Consider the following 19,462-nt stretch of genomic DNA (forward strand, 5'->3'; position numbering starts at 1 on the left):
ATGGATCAAGGTTTCATTTTCTGGGTGAGGGACCTTTCCTATCTGTTGTAGATATTGATGGTGTTTTTCTTGCATTACTGCTAGAGCTAATCGGTGTTAGTCCTATGCCTGGAGTAGAATAATAGTTTTAGTGCTGGTTTGAGGAAATGCGAGTCATAGCTCAACAGAGAGAGCCCATAGATGACACTTCTCCACTACATAAATGGACCGGTTACCGTGGGAGTGACACTTCTCAGGGAAAAAATTTTAGGAACCAACATTTCTAGACATACAACATACAACCTAAATTTGTGAATTCATTCAGAATACTAGAATACTACTCTTCAATAAAAATTTGAGAAAGGATGATACATATTTTGAATCAGCTGTCAGGTGAAAATCTTGATATCTGGGAAAGGTCAGTTTGAGTCCTGATTTTTTTTTTTAAGATTTTATTTATTTATTCATGAGAGACCCACAGAGAGAGAGAGAGGCAGAGACACAGGCAGGGGGAGAAGCAGGCTCCATGCAAGAAGCCCGAAGTGGGACTCGATCCCGGGTCTCCAAGATCAGACCCTGGGCTGAAGGTGGCGCTAAACTGCTGAGCCACCCAGGCTGCACCCCCCCCCCCACCACCTTTTTAAAGATTTTAGGGTCCTGGTGTTTTAAAAGCAAAACAACAATAACAATAAGTTTTGAGAAAAGAACTCTTCTGCATTCTCAGCTGTATGTGTGCAAAAGCATCAGCATTCCATTTATGGGCTCTTGACATCACTAGCACTGCAGTTGGCAGACCATGCCATGACTTCCTCCTGTCATTTCAAGATGTAGTACCTTAATTACACAGAGCAAAAATACTTGATTTATTTTCTCTTACATAAACACGAGGTAATGGATCACATGCTTTTTGCCGGGGGGGGGGTGCTGAGCAGGAGCATGGGTATCCAGTAGGTATGCTAATTCCGAGTGTATTCAGTGTTCCCCCTTCTCTCCATAATGTTTTAAAGGTACTCTGTACATCTTTTTGTGCTGGTGTTAATGTGCTACGGGATCATGGTCACTGCAAGTGTATCCAGTATTCACAGGTAAGATTCTGGGAGTGAACCAGGCAAGGTGAGGTTTTTCATGACCTCTGAAATGTGTTTCCAGGATAAAGGGGCACCTTCCCTATTTGCCTGCCACAGTGGCATATCCTAAGTGGAATATCCCATATCTCTGGGATATCAGAAAGAGAGAGGGGGGCCCTTAAACACTGGAAGTATTCAGAGGAAGCTTTGCAAAAGTGGTGGGAAGTCTCAGGTGTCAAAGTAGAAGCAGCCCTGTGGTAGCCACGAACTGGAAACAGTCCAAATGGCCACCACAGTGGGATACTACTCAGCAATAGAAAGGAATGAATGACTGATAACACACAATCACATGGATGAATCCTTGAAATAAATATGCAGGAAGAAGGAAGCCACACAAATTCTGTTCTTGAAAATGCAAACTTACCTGTAGTGATAGAGAGCAGATCAGAGCTTACCTGGGTAGGACGGTACAGAGAGACGTGAAAGTAATCAGAGAGGCAGGAAGAAGCATGGGGGTGATGGATATGTTACCTTGAATTTGGCTGTGGTTTTCCAGCAGTGTACCTATGTCGAAACTTTCTGTACTTAAAATATGTACAATAAAATGTTAAGAGCAGAAGTATTCTTACCATGATACTTTCATTCAAAAGTACAAAAGTAACTTAATTCTGCCTTGAAGGCAACATGCTTGGATTATTGATTCAGACACCTGGGTATCATCTATTTAGCTTTGTCTCTGTTTCCCATGGTCTGTAAAAAACCTCAGTATTAATACTGCCTTTCAGTAATGCTGGAATGTAAGCTCTATGGAAACAAAGTTCACAGTTGTATCCTCAGAGCCTAGAACAATACCTGGCACAAGTAAAGACTCAATATTTATGGAATGAATGACTGAATATCTTTGAAAAGACATTTACCGTTATGACTTCTTTTCTGATGGCTTCTCTGAAAAAGCGGGTGCCTTACATCAGCTTCAGAAGGCTCTCTGATTAATAAGGCTGTTAGCATGATGGTTTTCCTTTTGAAAATTGTTGGAATTTAACTTTTTAGTGTATAATTGTGTAAAGTACTCAAAATAAATTTCTGGTTTTCAAGGAAAAATATATTTGCATGATTTTGAATTGTGTTTTCACCCAACTTTTGTCCAGATGAGCTCTGAAAAACTGGATGGTAATCACCTCTCTTCTGAATGCCTTCCTTGAAGGGGATAGTGTCACTCCTTCAGAAGGGAAATAGGAAATCCACATTTCTAAGCCTAGGTTTTGGGAATGCTTCATATTATGACAAAATGCTGTTTTTAGCGGAGGGTGAAAATGTCTGGCTTTTCCCCAACTTGAGTTTCAGAGCAATTCAACAGTTGATAAAAATGTTGTTGCATCTCTATAGCACATTTTTAACTGCTTTGCAAATTGTGATTTGTCAGCTCTGGCCACACTTGTGGGATGCTGATGGGGTGTGGACCATTTTTCGGAGGGTCAGGAGCCTGCACTCACACTTGTTCCAGGCTGGGCCCAGTGTTGGTCTCTGGCCAGGAATGGAACACTCCAGCCTTGGCCAAGCAAGTGGTTTACTGACAGGCTATGAGTGTTTCACCATAATAATATTGTGGTAGCAGAGGGCCGTGTCATAAGACCAGAAAGGACGCCAGAACGAGTTCTTCCCTTCTTTCTTTGCTTGTGTAGTTGCCAAGACAGCAAAAGTAGGGAGTGGTTCATCATTCATGACGAAGAGAAGTTGCTTCCTATTGATGCAAGGAAAGAGCATTAGACTGGAAATCTGGCTCTTTCTAGCAGCATGAGTTCAGAAAGTTCACACAGCTTCTCTGCACATTAGATTTCCCATAAAATGAAGGGCTTGAACTTTAGTTTTCTTCAGGATCAGGATTTCATGATTCTTTGTGAATTGTTTCCTTCCCCTTGCTGAATTATAAGAGTTCTGTCATATGGCTGGGGAAGGTCAGTCTTTGCTGCTATGGGGAGTTAACCCATTTCTGAACATATCCTATCTGTCTTTGTCTAGAGAATTCTTGGGGCACCAGGTCTGTTTCCTTCCAAAGCCACTATATTGGACAGAAATCATAGGTGTTAATTTATCATATCTGAATCAACTGGAACAGAATATATAGTTTGTATCTCCCAAGACTTACACGGAATGTGATAATGTGACCAGTTGTAGGGGGTACTGCTTTATGCCCAGTGCTAACTAAGCCAAGCTCCTTTAAATAGTTTTCATTATTTTTAATATCTAAAGTCTTATTTAGTGTATCATTTAATATATTTAATATTTCATATCATTATTGCAAATATACTCTTTCTAGGACAGTCCTATGGGATTTAGGTCCTCACTCGCCCCCTCCCCTGCCCGCCAAGGTGAGGAAATGAAAGCTCAGAGAAGTAATAGGTATACAGATCAATGAATTTTCACAAACTGAATATATCCATGTTATCATCACCCAGGTCAGTAGGGAAATATTATCATCGCTCAGTCCCAATCTCTACCACACCCCTTCTTCCTAAAATAACTACTCTCTGGACTTCTCACATGAGTTTGGCCATGGTTGGGATTTGAAATCATGTTGGTCTGTCTCCAGAATATGTACTCTCTCTACCACTCCTGGATTCCTTAGATTTTTCAGGTTTGTGTAGAGGATGAATACATTGCCCTGTTGTATTGGGCCATAGTACTTGGCACCATCCTTGATAGATAGCTCTTTTTATAAGAAGTGAGTTGAACTTGCTTTTCCCTCTGGGTGAAGGGGCAGAGGAAGGTATGGGTATAGTTCATGTTGAGGAGAAAGAGGACTCAGGCATGGTTGCATTCAAAAGGGCCCTGCGAGAATTTGTCTTCTGATTTGGCTTTTTGCTTTTACCTTGACCCTCACGAACTGGCTGGAGAAAGAAACAGAGGCTGGAGGCAGAAAGGCCTAATTACATTCTATTTCTGCTCAGCTCTTCAGAGAGTTGCTTTCTGTTAGTCAGTTCCTTTGTTCACCATCTTCCTGTCTTGTCTTGGAAAGGGTTAAGGATGAACCTGAGGCAGGGCAAGTCTTTTTTTGTGTGTGTGTGTCATAACATCTTTGTAAATAACAGTAAAAAGAACATAAAGTCACATAGTGCTTCAGAGTTTACAGAACTCCTTCACGCTCACTGTCTGGTTCTCCCTTGCTACCAAATGAATTTTTATTATTCCTATTTCACTATTCCGTAGGTTACGCTGGTCTTCACGAGTTATTTTAATGAGGATTTGTGAAGTTCAATAATAATTTGATATGAGAATATATATCTCCCCTGTTTTATGACCCATGTTTAAAAATGTTATACCTTCTGCATTTATGTCTATTTCTGAGGAGTTCCTGAGCCATTTAAAATGTTGAATGTACTCATTTCAGTTCATGTTAACTAATAGTGCATGAACCCCTTCTATGGTCAAGAGTTGGGATGCTCAAGGTCACAGTGAGTTGGCATAACAGACACGTGCATATAATTGCAGCATTATAATTATGTATGTTGCATGCAGTGCTAGAGAAATACTGGCAGTGGAGCAATGAATTGTGCTGGAGGTGGGGTGGAAGGGATGGGGCAAGCCAGCGCCAGGGGCCTGACTGGGAGCTGAGCCTTACCTTAATTAGGCAGTTCGCAGGTGGGCTAGAGGATGGGGAATGGGGTTGCAGGCAGGGGAAGGGGCATGTGGAAGGCATTTGGCCTGAAAATGGAGTCTGTAATTGTGGAGAGTGAGCAGCCAGTGGAGTTTGAACGTAAGGTGTTTGTGGAGTGTGGCAGGAGATGACTGTAGAAGGGAAAGGTAGAGCTTAGTGTGTGAAGCACATCACAGGCTGCATTTAAGAGTTTTTTTTTTTAAGATTTTATTTATTTATTTATTCAGGACAGACACACACACACACACACACACACACAGAGAGAGAGAGAGAGAGAGAGAGAGAGAGAGAGAGAAGCAGGCTCCATGCAGGGAGCCTGACGTGGGACTCAATCCCGGGTCTCCAGGATCACACCTGGGGTTGAAGGCGGTGCTAAACTGCTGGGCCACCGGGGCTGCCCTGCATTTAGGATTTTTGATGTGACTGGACAGTGGGACCCATCACAGGCTTTTAAGACTGGTAACATTTAGTTGTTGGTGCATGCAGTATGCAGTAGTCTGTTCTTGTGAATGAAACACGCAAAACATTCTTGCTTTCATGGGGCTTTTGATCTAGTAGGGGAGACAATGGTTAATTAGATTATCACTGTTAAAAAGAAAACCTTAGGGGCGCCTGGGTGGCTCATTGGTTGGGCCTTTGACTTGAGTTGTGATCCTGAGATTGAGCCTGGTGTCCTGAGCAGGGAGCCCGCTTCTCCTCCCACTGCCTCCCCCTGCTTGTGTTCTCTGTCTCTATCTCTCTGTCAAATAAATAAATACAATCTGTTTAAAAACAAAAACAAAAACCCATAGACCCACATGGAGTCACTTAGGCCAACTCACCAAACAGGGGCTTAATACCTAACCTCCCTGCAGTTTTAACTCCCAGAAATATGTCTTCACCGGTCAGCCAGGAATTATCTGGCTAGCACCAAGGAGGCTCCGTCACGTGGGCCCTCCCCGTCCCCCAAAGGGAAGGGGAGGCCATCTGCACAGTAAGACACTTCCCTTTAAGGGAAAGTGGCCTTGCCTGAAACAACTCCTTCTTCTCTTTTCTTGGTCACTTCCTCATTCTACTCTTCTTCCTGTAGAAATCTTCCATTTTGTACCACTCCTTGGAGCTCCCCTCTACTTCCTAGATGGGGTGCTGGTGCTAGATCAACACATCACTTAATAAAGATAATTACATCTTCAAGTTTGACTCAGTTGCATTTTTGTCCTTTAATGTCATACATTTATGTATGATTACAGATTGATGAATATTCTGAATGGTGCCCATGCATGTGTATGGGTATGCGTGCATGTTGCTGGTTTGTACCATGTTCAGGGCTGGTCTCTGAAGGAAGCCACAGAACGATCCGAGTCTGTGGTAACTGAAGCCTCAGGCTTGGGCAGGGAGGGTCCCCCGAGCAGAGCACTGGGAATGCTAACACCTAAGGAGTAAGCGGAGTAAGATAAGCTGAGCAGAGCCATGGAGGAATTAACTAGAGAAGTAGGAAGCAGATAAGAAGAATAGAAGCCAAGAAAACAAAGTGTTTCATGAAGGGAGTGGTCAGCAGTGTAATACTGGTCTGTATTTTACAAAGATCTTGTGTAAATGTGATGGTTGTGAAGAGGAGAATCTGAGTGCAAGACCTTCCAGGTCAGTGCTTCCCAGCTCCGGCTGCACAATGGAATTACACCTGCTGGGTGTAACTTGTACCAATTAAGCCTGAATATTGAGGGCGAGTCCCAAGGCATCTGCAGTTTGTAAAGCTTCCTGGGTGACTCCATTGTCCTGTCATGGTCCCCGTGACAAAGGATGAAGGGTTCCAGGCAACGAATGCAAAAGTGAGGGGAGCGCATGGACAGGCTTGCAGATAGAGCAGAGAGGACTTTGTGATGGATTGCATATGGGGAGTGAAGGAGAGGATGGAGAAAATTGTCATTCCCTTGCGTCATCATCTGATCCTCCCTGCTTTTGGTTTCAGATACACCTTTTTGGTAGCAATGGGATACCTGACCATATGCCACATCAGCCGAATATACATCTTCCACTATGGAATCCTCACTACAGATTTTTCTGGGTGAGTATCTTAATTTGGCTGGGGGGCGGGGTCCTTTGCCTGCAGACTCTGACTTACTCTCTTGGGGTCTGTAAAGATCAAGCCTACACAAGAGACTCCTTGGTGGTTGGTTAAATCAGTTGGTAAGACTGATGAGGTTGGGGTAGAAGATTTGATTGGTCTGCGGGACCACTAGCTCTTCCGTGTTGCAAGGTAGGGGTTGCATACATGTTGCATATGGCCCCTGTGCTGTATCTCTCCTGCTGCCTGTTTTTTGTAGTTACGTTGGAACACAGCAAGGCACGGACTCATTTATGTGCTGTCTCTGGCTTACAGTGGTAAGACTTGTGTAGTTGTGACAAAACCATATGACCCACAAAGCTTAAAAGATTTACTGTCTTGCTCTTTACAGAAAAGTTTTTCCAAGCCCTATCCTAAGGCTCCTCACGCAGGGTGTTTATCTCATCCTAATTTTTAATAATATGGAAATTCTTCCAAACTAGCTGATGAGGGGATCCCTGGGTTGCTCAGTGGTTTGGCGCCTGCCTTTGGCCCAGGGTGCGATCCTGGAGTCCGGGGTCGAGTCCCGCGTCGGGCTCCCGGCATGGAGCCTGCTTCTCCCTCTGCCTGTGTCTCTGCCTCTCTCTCTCTCTCTCTCTCTGTCTGTCTATCATGAATAATAATAAAAAAAAAAATCTCAAACTAGCTGATGAACAGACCCCCTTGAGCATGTCCCCTGGCTGCCCTGGCCCCTCCCCCAGATTCCCTAGACTTCTGGCAACTAGAAGGTAATACCATAGCACAGCAAGGGTCTCCATACCAGTTGTAAAAACTTCTTTCTGTCACCATGGCCTTGATCTAGTGGACCAACCCTCTCCTGATGGTCACGTGGTGAAGACTGTAGAGAGAGAAGTGAAAATTTTGTGCTCTGTTGCTCTTTGTGTAGGAACAGCGTTTTATGAATCTTGAGGAGTGGACAGTATGCAGAGAGACCTCTCATAACACATTGTCTGATAGCCATGTTACTTCCCCAGGAGCTCGGGCCTGTTTTCTGCAGCAATCCGAGGTCAGGGAAAGCCTGTTTTCTCCACTCAGGTTGGATTGGGCTTCATTCCATGAGTTCTTGGAGAATGGGTAATAAAATAAAGGGGTTGCAACTCACAGCTTGTTTCTGTAAACCTTGCTGCTCATGCAGCTCCACGGTTCCACCATGAAGAGGCTCCAGAAGGCAGAGGTGTTGCTTTGAGGCACCAGGACTGTTGGTTGTCCTTAAGTTTTCTGTGTTTGTGGTTTCCTCTTTCAGGCATCAGTTCTCTCAGTCTTGGGCTTCTGAGATCTGACATTTCTCTTTGGCTAGTCTCCTTTCTGCATTCCCCTCCCCATAGTTGCGGGGTGCAGTTGTTCAGTCTTTCTGAGACGAATTCACAAACTCTTTTTTAAAAGAGATTTTATTTATTTATTTGAGAGAGAGAAAGAGAGCATGAGCAGGGGTCAGGCGCAGGGAGGAGGGAGAAACAAACTCCCGCTGAGCAGGGAGCCTGATGCGGGCTTGATCCCAGGACCCTGAGATCATGACCTGAGCTGAAGGCAGACGCTTAACGCTTAACTGAGCCACCCAGGTGTCCAGATTCACATTTTACTTTCTCATAATGTGTCTTGGAAAAATCATGTTAGCACCAAAGACAACAAGCCAGGAAGTTACAGCATTAAAAAGAATCTTTAAACAGTGATTATAACTTAACTAACCCTAGTGTTTGGTCAACAAACTTCATTTTTTGGTTTTACCCCCAAACTGTAACACCCCCCACCCTCGACCTCCACACATACACACACACACACACACACACACACACACACACACACCCTTAGAAGAGCTCCTGACTTATTAGGTGTTTGGTAAATGACTCTGTGAAATACTGGAGTTAATTTGTCAGTTCTTTTTCCAGTGCTGCAGGAGCTGCAGTTAAGGAGCTCCTCCAGCTATACTGAGTTGAGATAGTGAACAAAAAGCTTTGACTTCAACCCCAAGTAGATTATTACCTGTTTCTCACCCATATCATCTTCTTTTGAGGGGCATGAAACATATATTCATTCATTTACTTCTGCAAGAGTTTTTGAGACCCCACTTTGCTAGGCACAGTGCCAGGTGTGGAAGGCACCATCACTTAGGTAGGAGGAAGGGTGCTTCAGGCAGAGGAAGCAGCAATACAAGAGCACAGAATTGTGACAGGTGCCTATCGAGGTCCCAGAAACCTGCCTTGCTCTCCTTTACCTCCCACATTCCTCTGTCCCCAGGTCCTATCAGGCAGGCAGCCTGGCCGTCACTAGGCTCCAGACACTGCTGTCTGTGTGTCCTCTGCCACCACTTTGGACCACCGCATGTCTGCATCTTTCCCAACTGGCCTCTCATTTCACCCTACCCCTTGTCCGGTCTGTGCTGTCTATACCAACCAGAGCGAGCTCTAAAATATCAAAGCAGATGATGATCTGGACCCGATTCTCCTGTGGTCTTCTCCTGCTGTGTACTGCATATGGCAGCATTGCAGGAGAGCTTACGGCCTGCACACACGCTGGGCTGGTTCATGTCTCTGTGTGTATGCCTTGCTCATTCCTCTGGTTAGAAGGCCCATTTTTACCCTTGTCTGTGTGGAAATCTCTTACTGCACTTTCTACAACCTAGCTCAAAATCGCTGCTTTACAAAGCTTTCCCTGATTGCCACCTGCTCCTTCCCCCATCCCCTTCTTCTTCCTCCTGTTGGTCATTGCATTTTGGACCCTGCCTGGGAGGAGGGCTCTCATGTGGCTTTCATGGCTGGTGCCGCCTGTCACCTGTAAATCCCAGTGCACAATGTTTGGAGTTAGAGGGCAGGGGTGCTTCTGCTTTCACCAATTGATCTATATGCTTGTCTAGTGTCATATATGTTTTATTCCCAAACTGACTTATTCCGGTTTGAACTTGAGTAGAACTGATTATATGTGGATGTGAAAGGAGAGAGAGTAGTTTCTCTAAATCTTGGCTGGGTCCTTTGGAAAGGGACTAAGGCAAGTTGGGTGTGTTACAAGTAGTGGGTGCTGAATGTAAAGTGGGTAAGAGTCTGGAAGGGAATGGGGGAGGACTAGAGCTGGGCAGGATTCTGTTCTCAGGTCACTCTGCAGTGTGCGCATCTTGACTTTGTTTTACCTTCTCAGTCCACATCAGAGGCAGTGACTCTGGAGGTGGCACGCGGGGCTCATGTAAGGGAGAATCTATCACTCAGCTGACCCAAGCTCCAAGGAGAGGCTTTGGTGCTGAATCAAGAGGTGCATTCATTTATCACTTGGCAGATGCTGATGGAGAACCCTGAGCATGCCAGGCCGGGTCACAGGAGGGAGGGACGAGCAAAGGCTGTGGCAGGTACTTACTTACGAACTATAAGTCTGTATGGGGAATTCACACATGAGCATATCATTGTGAACTGGGTTGAACTCAGTCTCAGAACACATTCTTCTTTGGAAATAGGATCTTTGTAGGTATAACTAGTTAAGATGAGGACATACTAGATTAGGGTAGGCCCTCAATTCATTATGGCTGGTGGGGTCCTTCTAAGGCCATAGGAGACACAGATGCCAGGGATGCATAGTGGGGAGAAGGCCAGGTGAAGACATAGGCAGAGATAAAGGCGAGGTAGCTGTAGGCTAGGGAGCTCCAAGGACTGCCGGAAGCCACCAGCAGCTGGAGTAAAGCATGGCCTCCTTGGCCCCCAGAAGAAACCAGCCCTGCCAACACCTTGATTTCAGACTTCTGGCCTCCAGAAAACAGTGAGACCATCATGTTCTGGTTTAAAGCCACCCAAATTGTGGTAATCAGTTATGGCAGCTCTCTCAGACATCAGTGCACAGTGTTTTATGACTGCTTGCTTTTTGATGGGCTAACAGGTGTGCCCTGCTTCTGATCATGCAGGGTAAGAATGTCCTCACTGTCCCCATTTCTCCCCCTTCTGATCACGCTTCCTTCTCTGTAGGTTCTATCCATAAAGCCACAAACTCTTGAATGATTATTACATCGTTTTTAGTATAACCAGACCTGGCAGAAGTTATCAGTAGGAAAACATAAAGGGCGTTCGTGGAAAACAGCAGTGTGCTTATGAAATGTGGTGGATTTGGGGACTTTGATAACAGGGGACAATGGAAACCCATCACTGTCAGCTTGACTTCCAGCAGCATGGTCATGACACATTTCCTCAAGTGATGTTTGTGCTTGGGCATCTTTTTTTTGCTCTCCTTGTATTAAGAAGTCGCTAACATTACACACAAAACCATAGAATGTTTGGGAATGCCTGGGTGGCTTAGTCAGGAAGGCTTTGACTCTTGATCTCCGTTCAGGTCATGATCTCAGGGTTGTGAGACTGAGCCCCATGTCAGGCTCCATGCTCAGCTTGAGGTCTGCTCAAGATTCTTTCTCCCTCTGCCTGTCCTCCTCCTCCTGCTTATACACTTTCTCTCTAAATAAATAAAATCTTTGACAATATTTGAACTAGAAGGGACTCTGTGGGAAAGGATACAAAGAAGGTAGGTCTATTACCTGTAGCTCTCAGTGGTTATGCTGTTTGGCTCTTGAGGGTACCTTTTTTTTAATTTTTAAGTTACAGAACATTGTTAAGCAGCATTATTTTTCCACTCCCACCGTAAATGCATAAGGGCCTCACTGACATAAATCCATCTTCTGGGATAAACAAATGGAGAGATACAGACCAACCTGAAATTGACAAGATGTTTTAAATCTCAAATTGTCAGTTAGAGATTCTTTACCAATGTCTGCTCTATAATGATGAACATGTAGGCAACCCCCAGCTCCCCTTCAGAATGTAATTTGTTTAGCACTGCCATTGGATTCAGTTTTAAAATCTTATTTTGCTGAGGAATAAAGTAGCGTTTTGATGTTGAACCTGGTGTTTTAAAGCAGCCTGATGAGAGAGCTATTCTCTCTGGAGCATGCATCCAAATCTAAGTGCTTAGTATGCTTTATTATATCTTTAGAATAAGAGCCCAGAAAGGAATTGAATGGGATTAGTTGAGATAAGTATTTGTGTCAAACAACATATATATGTTTTTAATTTGGGGGAGCACATAAACTCATGCTTTAGATTATTCTGGGGCTTGAAATTTTATCATTCTGAAAGCAATCAAGTTTTCATGGGCTGGACTGGCATTAATGGTGAGAATCACACACAAGATACGTTTTATTGGTGTTGCTAATACAGTTTATATCAATACGTGTAGTGGTAGATCCTTTGTGTTTTCTCTGTGAATGTGGGCTATTAAAAATACCAGAACATTTACTGTTCTCCTGGGGGAAGCTCAACAATTGCTTGTAATAAACCTGGTACTTGATTCCTTTTAAGTTTGAGATAGTGAACGGATTCTTCTTTTCTGCTCACAGAAGGGTACAAATTGAGTTTTATGAGGGAAGCAGCAAAAAGAACCTTTATTTCCTCTTTGCAAGCTAGGCCAGATTCAGGCAGATAATTGCTCTCCTATGATGTTGGCAATTTGAATTGCCTGTGTGTTTTCGAAAACGGTCTGAAATGAGAACTCTTACACACTTAGAGTGGGAGTATAAATTGGTACAACCATTCTAGAAGGCAATAAAATTTCAAGCAAGAATTTTTGCATTTGAAAAGAATCATATTCTAGGGGTTCTTGGGTGGCTCAGTTGGTTAAGCATCTGACTCTTGATTTCGGCTCAGGTCTCGATCTCAGGGTCACGAGATCAAGCCTTGCTTCAGGCTCTGTGCTCAGCAGGGAGTCTGCTTGAGATTCTCTCCCTCTGCCCCTCCCCCTACGTGTACCTGCATGCATGTGCTCTCTCTCTGTCAAATAAATAAATGTCGTCTTTAAAAGATCATATTGTGTGATAGGATAAATTCCTAGGAATTAAAAAAAATTCCTAGGAATTGAATTACCTTAAGGAAATCAAATTTATTCATAAGCGTGTTCAACTACTGTCAATGGTAGTGAAGAATTGGAAACATCCTACATGGTCCAAAAAGAGGCAAATGATTAAATTATGGTACTACTGTGTGTCTACTGAAAATGATTTCGAAGAATGTTTAATGACACTGGAAAATGCTTCCAGTAGAATGGAATATCAAAATTGCAAAGCTAATCCACTTAAGACTCCCATTTTTTTATGAATATGGACATGTGTCAGAAAGGCTGGAAGGAGGTAATCAAAATGCTAAGACAGTGGTTCTGTTGGGGGGTGTCTTTATTGGCTATTTTAATAATTGTTTCTTTTTTATGATTATAATGAGACATCCTAAATGTTATTTAAAACTATTTGCAAGTACATTATGAATGCATATCCTGTGCATGCTGAATTATAGCCTGTAGGAATGGACCAATAGCCCTCTGTGTTCCCTGTTACCTTATTGAGGTTGATAGAAATAATGGAAATATTACTTGTCTTTACCCCTTGCTAGTGGAAGTGATCATTTGCCTAACTGTCCACAGAAATGTGCTTTCCTCTGTTGGTTTACAACATCCTGTCCCTTCTACCTGGCCAACCCAATATGTGCGAGTAATTGGGTTCTACTATAATATGGACAAAGAAGTGATATTTGTAGGGAGTTTTCACGATTTGCTTATTTCATGTTTATTCTTTAGGATTTTGGCAGCTTCTTGTTAACTTAGCTTAGTCACTTGGTGTTGAAGTCCAAGGGCATGAGTTTAAGTTCTACCAAGTATATTTGGTAAGTTCCTATTAAAATGGAGAACTGGTATTTTGTTGTGATCATTAAATGCCAAAGAAGGGAGATTATATCTTTGGAAAATTAATAGGAAGGGTAAAAAAGCCCATTCTTCTCTGCTTGACTGGTGGATGGTTCCCAGAAGATACCAGGCGAACTTTGAAATGAGAGGAGTTTCCCCTACTTTCAGTTGTAGTCCTAGGGAGCCTGATGGGACAATGTATTTTGTTCGCTGTGGGTCCTGGAGTCCTGTGTTTTCTTCGCTGATGCTGGCACAGTTGAAAGGAGTTTGGGAGCATTCCACTAAAATTGTAATATCATCACCTCCCTCTTCAGTAATCCAGGGAGCAGGGGGTAACCAGTAAGGCAGGAAGTGATAGGGAGGTGAGAAAGTACCATCTGAACCTCCTGTGTCTATTGGGCCGAGGCTCCTATTTGCACAGTTCATGTTGCATTTGGCTCTCCTGGTTGTTGTGCAAGATGGCAGGCCCAGCCGATGTTGCTCCTGATTGCAATTTGTTATGGTCCTATTCTCCCATCCTGTCAAAGCAATGCTTGCCTGACTCTTCGCTTTCCTAATGTATTACTATTATAAGGGGACTTCCATTAGAAAGAAAGAAGTAATAAAAATACAAAGCATAACTTTTGGGATCTAAAATTACCTTTTCAGGAAAATAAGATCCCTAAATATCAGATCTGGCTTGATGCTGGCCAGCCAGCTGTATGATCAGCTGGCTCTTTAACCTCTAACTGAGGACTGCATAATATTATTGCTCCGTCCCAGTTTTATCAGGACAGAGAACTTAACCACCCTAGGTCCAGAGAGTAAGGGAAGTTTTATTGGAATAGTGTTAAAAATTGAGATTTTGTTTAATGTTTTAAAGATAGGTTCTTTATTGTTGGGAGTTGATATGAGAAGTAGATAGAATGGATACCACTTCTGGTAAATTGCCCAGAGTCTGTTGGAAGGCATTGATTTTCTGTGTGTGTGTGTGTGTGTGTGTGTACGTATGTACGTATTGGGGGGAGTGGCATATTTTTTTGTCTTTCTGCTCTAATCACATATCTATCTGCCTGTTTTTCCTTATTCATTTTCCCCCTGTATTTTTTTTTAATCCCAATTAGAATAATAGTGTTAGGGGCACCTGGGTGGCTCAGTGGTTGAGCATCTGCTTTTGGCTCAGGTCATGATTCTGGGGTCCTGGGATCGAGTTCCGCATCGGGGGGTGAGGGGGGCGGGAGCCTGCTTCTCCCTCTGCCTATGTCTCTGCCTCTTTCTCTGTGTCTCTGATGAGTGAATAAAATCTTAAAAAAAAAAAAGAATAATAATGTTAGGGTTAGGAAGAAAAAAGTGCTTTTCTTTGTGTGTGTGTGTGTGTGTGTGTGTGTGTGTATAAATTTTCTTCTTTTATTGAATTACTCATTTTTAAAATTTAAGTATAATTAACAAAGAATGTTATATTAGATTCAGGTGTACAATATCGTGATTCAATATTTCCATACATCACCTGGTGCTCACCACAGCAAAGGCCCTCCTTAATCGCCATCACCCCCTCCCTCTCCTCTGGTGACCATCAGTTTGTTCTCTATACTTAAGAGTCTATCTTTTGTTTGTCTCTCTTTTTTTGTGTTCATTTGTTTTGTTTCTTTTCTTTTTTTTTTTTAAAGATTTTATTTATTTGAGAGAGAGAGAGAGAGAAGCAGATTTCCTACTGAGTAGGATGCCCGGTGCAGGGCTCAGTCCTAGGACCCAGAGATCATGACCTGAGCCAAAAGCAGATGCTTAACAGACTGAGCTGCCCAGGCACCCCTCATTTGTTTTGTTTCTTAAATTCCAAATATAAGTGAAATCATATGGTATTTGTCTTTTCTCTGATTGACGCATTTCACTTAGCGTTATACTCTAGATCCATTCATGTTGTTGCATATAGGAGGATTTCATTCTTTCTTATGGCTGAATAATATTCCATTGTTTGTATATATTACATCTTCTTTATCCATTTACATGTCCATGGACACTTGGGCTGCTTTCATATTTTGGCTATTGTAAATAATTCTGCAATAAACATAGAGGTGCATGTATCCCTTTGATTTAGTGTTTTTGTATTTCTTGGGTAAATAAATTTAGTGGAATCACTGGATCATGTGGTAATCCTTTTTTTAACACTTTGAGGAACCTCCACACCATTTTCCATAGTAGCTACACCTGTTTGCATTCCCACCATCAGTGCAAGAGGGTTCCTTTATTCCACGTACTCATCAATACCTGTTTCTTTTGTTTTGGATTTTAGCCATTCTGACAAGTGTTAGGTGATATTTCATCGTAATTTGGTTTGCATTTCCCTGGTGATGAATGATGTTGAGCTCCTTTTCCTGTGTCAGTTGGGCATCTGCATGTCCTCCTTGGAGAAATGTCTGTTCATGTCTTTTGCCCATTTTTTAATTGGATTGTTTTTTGGGTGTTGAGTTGTATGAGTTCTTTATATATTTTGGTTACTAACTCTTTTTTGGGTATGTCATTTGCAAATATTTCCTCCCATTCTGTAGGTGGCCTTTGAGTTTTGTTGATGGTTTCTTTCCCTGGGCAGAAGCTTTTTACTTTGGTGTAGTTCCCATAGTTTTATTTTTGTTTTTGTGTCCTTTTCCTAGGAGACATATCTAGAAAGATGTTGCAACTGCCAATGTCAGAGACATTTTGCCTGTGCTTTCTTTAGGATTTTGATGTTTTCAGGTCTCACATTTAGGCCTTTTTTTTTTTAAGATTTTATTTATTTATTCATGAGAGACACACAGAGGGAGACAAAGACATAGACAGAGGGAGACTCAGGCTCCTCAAGGGGAGCCCAATGTGGGACTTGATCCCAGCACTTCAGGACCACACCCTGAGCCGAAGGCCAACGCTCAACCATTGAGCCACCCAGGCATCCCTCACATTTAGGTCTTTAATCCATTTTGAGTTTATTTTTGTGTCTGGGGTGAGAAAATGTCCAGTTTCATTCTTTTGTAGCTGTCCAGTTTTCCTAAGACCATTTGCTGAAGAGACTTTTGCCCATTGCATATTTTTTCCTCTTTTGTCAAAGATTAATTGAACATATATTGTTGTGGGTTTATTTCTGGGCTCCCTATTGTGTTCCATGGATACTACAGCTTTGTAGTATATCTTGAAATCTGGGCTTGGGATACCTCCAGTTTTATTCTTCTTTTTGAAGTTTACATTGGCTCTCCAAGGTCATTTATGGGTTTTGTACAAAGTTTAGGATTATTTGTTCTTTGAAAAATGCAATTGGAGGGTGCCTAGGTGACTGAGTTGGTGAAGTGTTGGACTTTTGATTTTGGCCCAGGTCATGATCTCAGGGTCCCGAGTTTGAGCCCCACATTGGGCTCCATGGTCAGTGCAGAGTATGCTTGAGATTTTCTCTTTCCCTCTTGCTCTCCCCCTTCCTACCAGCTCATGTGCTCGCTCCCTTTCTCTCTCTCTCTAACTAAAATCTTTAAAAAAAAAAAGAAAAGAAAAGAAAAGAAAAATGCTGCTGGTATTTTGCTAGGGATCGCATTAAATATGTAGATTACTTTGGGTAGTACAGATATTTTAATAGTATGTTTAATCCATGAACATGGGATAATATCTTTCCATTTGTGTCTTCTTCAGTTTCTTTAATTAATGTTTTATAGTTTACAGAGTATAGGTCTTTCACCTACTTGTTTAAGTTTCTTCCTAAGTATTTTATTCTTCTTGGTGCAATTATAAATGGAATTTTTTTTTTTAATTTGAGAGAGAGTGGGTGTGTGTGCATGAGCTGGGGAGGAGGGCAGAGGGAGAGGTAGAAGCAGACTCCTTGCTGAGCAGGGAGCCAGCCTTGGGGCTTGATCCCAGGACCTGGGGATCATGACCTGAGCCAAAGGCTGATGCTTAACTGACTGAGCCACTCAGGCTTCCCTGGAATTGTTTTCTTAACTTCTTTCTGCTATTTCATTATTAGTGTCTAGAAATGCAACAGATTTCTATACATTGATTTTGTATCTTGTGGTCTTATTAAATTCCCTAATCAGTTCTAGTAGTTTCTCGATGGAGTCTTTTGGGTTTTCATTCTCTTTTTCTCTCTCTTTTTGTCTCTCTCTCTCTCTCCTTTAAGATTTTTCTTTTATTTGAAAGAGAGAGAGAAGAAAGGGGCAGGAAGAAATTGAGAATCTTGAAGCAGTCTCCCCACAGAGCATAGAGCCTGATGTGGGACTTGATCTCAGGACCATGAAATCCTGACCTGAACTGAAATCAAGAGTTGGCCACTTAACCAACTGAGCCACCCAGGAGCCCCTTGGAATGTTTCAGGTTTTCTATATTTAGTATCCTGTCACCTGCATATAGTGAAAGTTTTACCTCTTCCTTACCAATTTGGATACCTTTTGTTCCTTTTTCTTGTCTGATTGCTGTGGCTAGGACTTCCAGTACTATGCTGAATAAAAGTGCTGAGGGTGGACATCCTTGTCCTCTTTCTGATCTTAGGGGAAAGCCCTCAGTTTTTCACCATTCAGTATGATTTAGCTGTAATTTTTCTGTATACGGCCTAATTATGTTGAGGTATGTTCCCTCTAAAAATGCTTTGCTGAGGGGTTTTCTCATGAATGAATGTACTTTGTCAAGTGCTTTTTCTCCATCCATTGAAATGATCATATGGTTTTTATCATTTTTCTTATTGATATGATGTATCACATTGATGATTGTGAATATTAAACTACCTTTGCATCTTGGGATTAAATCCCACTTGATTGTGGTGAATGATTGTTTTAATGTAATGTTTGATTCAGTTTGCTAATATTTTGTTGAGGATTTTTGCATCTGTGTTCATCAGATATATTGGCTTACAGCTCTATTTGTAGTGTCTTTCTCTGGTTGAATTGGGCAGTTTTCATTCCTCTTCTGTTTTTTGGAATAGTAGAATAGTAGGTGTTAACTCTCCTTTAAATGTTTGGTAGGATTTATCTGTGAAGCTGTCTGGTCCTGGGCTTTTGTTTGTTATGAGTTGTTATTATTATTATTATTGTTATTATTATTATTATTATTATTATTATTATTATTGTTTGAATTTCATTGCTGGTGTTTGGTCTGTTCCATTTTCTGTTTCTCCCCGATTCCGTTTTGGGAGGTTATGTTTCCAGGAATATTCTGGGTAGTCCAGTATAATGGCATATAATTTTTCATAATATTCTCTTACAATCCTATGTATTTCTGTGGTATTGGGGGGTATTTCTCCCCTTTCATTTCTGATTTTGTTCGAGTCCTCTCTCCCTCTCTCTCTTTTGGATCAATTTGGCTAAAAGTTTGTCAGAATTTGTTGATCTTTTCAAAGAACCCGCCCATGGTTTCATTGATCTGTTCTATTGTTTTTTAGTTTCTATTTTGTTCATTTCTGCCTTAATCTTTATTATTTCCTTGCTTCTCCTGGTTTGTGGTTTTGTTTGTTTTTCTTTTTCTAGCTCATTTAGGTATAAGATTAGGTTCTTTGTTTTTTTCTTGCTTCTTGAGGTGGGCCTATTGCTATACATTTCCCTCTTAGAACCACTTTTGCTGCATCCCAAATAATTTAGATCAGTGTGTTTTCATTTTCATTTGTCTCTATGTCCATTTTTAAAATTTTCTCTTTGATATCTAGGTTGATCTATTCATTGTTTAGTAGCATGTTATTTAACTTCCATGTATTTGTGTTCCTTCCAGATTTTTTTCTTGTGGCTGACTTCTAGTTTCTTGGTGTTGTGGTCCGAAAAGATGCATGGTGTGACTTAAGTCTTCTGAATTTGCTGAGACTTGTTTTGTGGTATAACATGTGGTCTCTTCTAGAGAATGTTCCCTTTACACTGAAAAGAATGTGTATTCTGTTGTTTTAGGATGGAATATTTTGAATATATGTTAGGTCCATCTTGTCCAATGTGTTGTTCAAAGCTACTGCTTCCTTGGTGATTCTCTGTTTGGATGATCTATCCATTGATGTAAGTGGGGTGTTAAACTCCCCTACTA

General features: G+C 42.0%; 1 protein-coding gene across 1 annotated transcript in view; it reads left to right on the forward strand.

Annotated features, from left to right (window-relative positions):
• The window catches only part of MBOAT1 (membrane bound glycerophospholipid O-acyltransferase 1), a 113,661-nt gene that overhangs the window by 57,505 nt on the left and 36,694 nt on the right, over positions 1 to 19,462 (forward strand). The window contains exons 3-4 of the mRNA XM_077886397.1: positions 987 to 1,064; positions 6,650 to 6,745. Of these exons, the coding sequence (XP_077742523.1) occupies positions 987 to 1,064; positions 6,650 to 6,745 (174 nt within the window). The remainder of the gene's footprint in view (positions 1 to 986; positions 1,065 to 6,649; positions 6,746 to 19,462) is intronic.

The sequence above is a fragment of the Canis aureus genome, chromosome 37 (genome assembly GCF_053574225.1).
Source record: "Canis aureus isolate CA01 chromosome 37, VMU_Caureus_v.1.0, whole genome shotgun sequence".
Taxonomy (NCBI): domain Eukaryota; kingdom Metazoa; phylum Chordata; class Mammalia; order Carnivora; family Canidae; genus Canis; species Canis aureus.